Below are 6000 nucleotides of genomic sequence, written 5' to 3' on the forward strand. Positions count from 1 at the left end.
GTTGCTCCACATGTGGTTCGCGTTCACGTGCGGCTCAGGCGCCGCACGCGTCTCGGAGTCCCAGGCTCTTGAGCAACCCTCTTGAAATGCATGTGCTCGGCGATGGCACGTCATTCGCTATATGAAGGGATTGCTCAATGATTCAAGAGTCCAATAATGAGTAGTTGATTGGTCGCAAGCTAACCATCTCATTATTAGCTCTAGCACATATAGCAATAAACCTGTCCGTGGCAAACATGACTAGTCGGCTATTAGATAGCCAGCAGGTGGAAGTGAGACGAGGCTCGGCATGGGTACAGTTCATGCCATGTGGTGCATCATCGAGTGTCGACTGGACAGGCAACGAAGATGGGGGCATTGGTTGGTCGAATGGTGAATTTGCAGATCAGGCACAGTGAGAGCGGTAGGACATGTGGATATGCAACAGTGAGCAAGGATGAGTACACGAAAACAGACAGAAGACTTGATATGTATACAACGGGAGATTTGTCCTGCGTTTATAAAAACTAGCACAACGTCGCCGGATAGTAGGATTAAGGGATAATGTCAAAAATGCCACTGAAAAGTTTCATAATATCCAAAAGGGCAAACGTCCAAAATACCTGCCGGCCGTACCCACGGCACCCAGCCAATTTTCCGCACCGACAACAGTACTCCTCGATGCAGCTTACCCTGAAGAATAATTGCGGTGCTTGAACAACATGCAAGCGTACACTCGCCGCAGAGTACAGATCAGTATCAACTAGGGCCCCTGACAAAAGGGCTTTTATGTTTGCTATGAAAGAAGCGAAAGGAGGGCACGCCGTTGGTGCAGAGGTACGCGCAAGCGAGGTGCTGCGGGTACCGCGGGCAGTGGTATTTTGGAAATTTAAAAAGGAGAATCATGGGGCTTAAACCAACCATTCCTCTTTGGGACTAGCGCAGTGTACACATTTCGTACCCACTTCCGACACTACCACTATCGTATCACCATCACCGCCACGTCGGAGATACCTAAAGCTGCATTAAATCCGAGTAGGGTGTAAATAGCTTTTAAGTAAACAATGCGTTCAATGTGAAGACGCGTTTGGCCATATCTTGAACATCAATTATCATCGCATCATTCTGCTGCCCACAGCGACACTAGACATGGATCCAGCAGTAGATTTCTTGCCTACGCCCGCAGTCAATAACCATACCATTTTGTGTGTGGCATGGTATTGGAATCGGTAGACCATGCTAGACAATTTGTCAACGCGTACGCGATCCATCACAATTTCGCAGTGAAAAATGGTGTTGACAAAGACAAAGAAAAGACACTGTTGCTTTTGTGCAAATGTGCCAGGAAGCCTTCAACACCGGAAATCTTCTATTGACAAAGGGAAGTACGAATGACTACGGCCTCACTCGTCACAAAGATGCACGAAACATGCTTTGTGACCATCCCTGGATGGCGCTCTTCAAGAAACAGCTCAATGATACATGGTTTATTACACAGCTAGTGGACCAGCATGATGGACACCAGCTTGAAGGTATTAATCCAAGAGCTTATCCGGAGAACCGACCCTTGACCGCCGCGCCCAGAGAAACCATGCTCGACCTTGTCCAGCACTCTACTGCATCATTTAACGCAATTGCGTCAGTGCTAAACACTACACACGGATTGTCCTTGCTGGGCAGAGATGTGTACAATCGATCATATGATTATACTCAGAAAGGCACTGATCAACAGCGAAAAATTCATCAAGACATTGCAGGCCGAAGGCTACATATATCGCGTTAGGGTGGCAATGGACAACACTCTAGAGGCATTGTTCTTTTGCAAGCCTCAGGATGTTCAAAAGGCGCGTCTGTATGGACAAATTGTGATTATGGATGCCACCTATAAAACCAACAGATTCCGGTTGCCATTAGTCAATATTGTTACAGCTGACCACAATTTGCGCACAGTCAGGATCGCGTTGTGCTTCATCAGCAGTGAGCAGACTAGTGCATACACTTGGGTCCTACGTCAACTGAGAGAAGCTGGACTCCAACTCGCGGTTTTGAACCTAACATTTATAACAGAGGACATCGTATTTCCGGCTAAAGCACCCAGCGTGATCATCACAGATGCAGACAAGGCCATGATGAAGTCTCTGATAGAAGTCTTTCCGACGACCATTAACCAGCTCTGCAGATGGCATGTCGAGCAAAATATCATGAAGAACTGCCGGAAATATTTCAGCAGTGTTGCCGACTTCGACATCTTCATGAAGCAGATTCAAAAAATTGCAAGCTCAACGGATGCTACCTGTCAGAAGGAAGAGCTAAAGCAGTTGAAGGACAAGTTTCCGATACCGGCTGCTAACTATTTTTTTGACCAGTGGTGGGCAAATGGTCTGTGCGAATCATGGGCAGAAATCAAAATACAAAAGTATTCGAACTTTGGGATTCGCACCACCTCCACAGTTGAAGGTAGTTATGGTGCATTGAAAGGTGCATTGCCCTCATCGTCAGGAACACTCCACACAGCAACCAAGATAATAAACCGTAAGGGGACTGAGCGCTCACAACAGCTTAGTGTCATTGAGTCGAATAAGAACCTGCTTGTACGACTGGAGATCAGAAACCAGATTGAGACTTCAACGTTGTGTACGGCAATATCCAGATCTGCGCTAGAGATGGTGTATGCAGAAGTGGCGAAGAAGTTGCAGCATCAGGAAAAAGATGGCACGACGGAGAAATGCAGTTGTACGATCAGGAGCCTTTATCTTTTGCCGTGCTCGCATTAGATAGAGCTTGGCTTACCTATTGATGTCACATCCATTCACACTCGCTGGAGAGTTCAGACCGCACTCCCTGCTATCAATGTCCTCTCGCAGCATATTGACCCGGTCGTGCTTGCAGTTCTCAAGGACCCACTGGCGGCGATACCGAGAAGGGGTGTCCGAAGGGAACGCGGAGGCTCAAGACATCAGCCGAGATCGTCCAACAATCGTCTGACCGGATAGAGAAAGTTAGGCGTTGTGGATCATGCCATAGAGCTGGGCACGATCGGCGTTCATATCCAAAATTAAACAAGCAATACCCACGAGGAATTGAAGGCCCTGGTCCGTTATCCCAGAACGATAGCAAGGAGACGATCACGAAGGGTTTACAGATAGTGACAACGACGACTCTACATTTGAGGTGATGTGGGCTGACGTGCTGTCACTAATGTAGACATACAAAAGCGACGATAAGACATGGGCATATGAACTAGAACTAAGTGTAGTAGGTCAAAATACATCATTATTGCAAGCCTAAAAACTTTGATGGCGATACGATAGCTTCGGAAGTGGGTACGAAATGTGTACACTGCGCTAGTCCCAAAGAGGAATGGTTTGGTTTAAGCCCCATGATTCTCCTTTAAAAAAGGTTCAGTGGTATTTTGGACGTTTACCCTATCAAAAACGCCATTATGGGTCGTACCCAGCGTACCTGGCAGATTTCTCCCAAACATTGACCGTACCTCATGCGATCAAAGTCTAGAGACCTCATACAATGCACACAATGTTTTGACGATCTCCCTACTCCGGCCAGTGCTTGTTATTCTGAAAAACCAACGTATTTGTAACTATACAAGACCAAAGAAAACAAGGGACAAACAACATTCGAGAAGCCGCTCCCAGAACGCGTCGCGCTCATAGTATAGCGAACAAGCAAATTAAGTTTGGGAGTGGGTACCAGGGACCCCCCCGGAGATTAGTGCCAGGTACGCTGGGTACGATGCGAAATGGCATTTTTGATATTATCCCTAGGATTAATCATTTATATGTTGCTACTCGCATATATGGACAATGTAAGAATTTACTCTCATATTAGTTCCCTTGACTTCCACGTTTCAAAATTATCTATATCCCACGGCTGCCACTCACGGAAACCTTCGACCGGTTGGTCCTATCACTTTACCTTCAGTCCCTTCTGGAATGCATTCCGGTATCCTTCCAGTAGTGGAGCCAAGCACATACGGCCAATGATAGATGGACCATGGCCTGTTGCACTCGGTGTTCTACTATATTGCCGCTACTGTAGGGTGCCAGTTGTTCATTTCAACAGAGGGCTCAAATCATGGCCCTGGTATGTGTCACAGGATCGCATCGTTCAAGAACCTGACAATGTGCGTCTCGAACTCTCCGGCTGACCGCACGGCACAGCCGCTCATCTGTCGTCTTCGTCGTTCTCTTCGCTCTGCCATGTTCTAGTTTGCGCCGGCATTAGGCTTCGGAAGGCGTAATTGCTGATCGGCTGATTGTCGGTGACCAGTCACGAAAATTGGCCCTAACTCTTCCCAAGCGGTAACCCATACTCAGCTAATGCATGCATTCAATTCTCCCATCTAACGTTAGCAGTATTCAGACTGGGCCCAACCAGTTACGGGGTAACCGTTATCCTACCAACGCGTCCGCCTCAAATCATTATACTGGCTCTACTTCTGAAACGCAGTATAAGACGCCAAAGGTACATTCTTACAAACCGCATTATCCGGAAGATTGCTGATGTTTAAGCCAGACAAAAAGGCTTTCCTCCGACGCTGATCTAAATAACGCACGAAGTCGAACGAAGACGAAGACCCGTCCCTTAGTTTTTATGATTACTAGCACTAACAATATGCCACCATTCAGCACAATTGGGATTCCGGATGCTTTCATGCAAGTTACCAATTGTTTATCGGCAGGTGATGCAGTTTCGACCAAGGCCAAATTAAAAGTCAGCTTACCTCACTTCGATTCCGCACTTATTATTTCCAGGTTTTGAGACCTATTGAGCGCTAGCTGAGCGGGCGGGCTGAATCCAAGGCGACGGGGTCAATTGACACGCTAGGCCTTTTTGGCTATAGCCACAAGCCCAATTGAGTAGGTACGACGCGGCGGAAAAACTTAAAATTCAAGGGTTAGGGCTAAGTTTCCGTATAATTTGTACGTAAAATATGCGCGTGTTGACTAGCTCTAAGGGACTACTTGCTGCTTCGCTTATCTGACTGGACCGCCGAACAGCTTATGTTTGGGGATGAATATGCTGCTAAATGAAAAGATTGGTGACCGGAAGTATTGCTTGGCACCTGTAGGCTAGATGAATTCATCAACTTTATGTAGGTTGGGCAAATCGTTGCGCTATACCAGCCTCAATGTCGAGTCCTGCCAGCCGATCTCGGAGATGCTTTGTAGACCCTCTAAATCGTATCCATTCCCCTTAGTACACTACCTGCCAGTCAAACCTCCAGAGCATTCACCGTTGACTTCGCGGCGTACACTGCACTCAAGATACTCAAAAAGGATCTGATTCTGTTGAGGATGTTTGCGACCTGATTATATTGGAAGCAGTTGCAGCTGTAGCTGATGATAAGATGATAATTGGGTGGAGGAAACGAGTTCTAGTAGTTTGCGGGTGTGTATGGGTGGTGCAAATATTGTGGAGGAAGTTGAGGATATTGGTGCCGGTGACGGATGTGCCAATGGATGATCTGCATAACCAAAATTACTTTGGACGTTTAGCCGGCAGCCGACCTATCAACGACGGCGATGAGTAAATCGTGCCCTTCGTTCCAATTGTTTAGATGTTTGCCTGAATATCGGAAAATGACGCTCGCCACGAGCGAAGGGTTTGTAACTTTCCTTTTTAAGTTCCCCTAACCTTTGCATGGCTTTACTTCCAACAGTAATAGCTACTGTAAAGCCGTAATACGACAAATATGAAGTAGCCGTAGTGTTTGGATGGTTTGTGTTGATGAGGGTGGAAATTGCGAATTTTAACTTGCGTCCTGCAGCGGGAGTTGTGGTTTGTTCCTCAGGGGTACATGACTTTCGCAGGACACTGTAATCTAGCACAAATGATCAGTTGCAGTCCTCTATACATGCGGTGTGACATATGATGTTCCATCATGCGACTCCACAACGGCATTACTGTCTTAGTGATCTGTACGTGTCCTTGAACATCATGTACAGCGTCGTCTCATGAACGATGATGCGGTTCAGTGGTACCTGAGTCAGGGGTACTTTA

General features: G+C 46.9%; 2 protein-coding genes across 2 annotated transcripts; both read left to right on the forward strand.

Annotated features, from left to right (window-relative positions):
- Positions 1 to 1128: 1128 nt before the first annotated feature.
- POJ06DRAFT_280652 (uncharacterized protein) lies at positions 1129 to 1762 on the forward strand (the record flags this gene model as incomplete). The annotated part of the gene is made up of 3 exons (XM_056189894.1): positions 1129 to 1186; positions 1213 to 1309; positions 1366 to 1762. The coding sequence occupies 3 exons, from the start codon at positions 1129 to 1131 to the stop codon at positions 1760 to 1762; spliced, it is 552 nt and encodes a 183-aa protein (XP_056045483.1).
- A 193-nt stretch (positions 1763 to 1955) lies between these two features.
- On the forward strand, positions 1956 to 2776 carry POJ06DRAFT_294661 (uncharacterized protein; the record flags this gene model as incomplete). The annotated part of the gene is made up of 2 exons (XM_056190479.1): positions 1956 to 2613; positions 2643 to 2776. Exons 1-2 carry the CDS (start codon positions 2106 to 2108, stop codon positions 2774 to 2776), a joined length of 642 nt encoding a protein of 213 aa, XP_056045484.1. The 5' UTR covers positions 1956 to 2105.
- Positions 2777 to 6000: the final 3224 nt, after the last annotated feature.

This window comes from Lipomyces tetrasporus (assembly GCF_029532465.1).
Source record: "Lipomyces tetrasporus strain NRRL Y-64009 chromosome Unknown POJ06scaffold_3, whole genome shotgun sequence".
In the NCBI taxonomy this organism is placed as follows: domain Eukaryota; kingdom Fungi; phylum Ascomycota; class Lipomycetes; order Lipomycetales; family Lipomycetaceae; genus Lipomyces; species Lipomyces tetrasporus.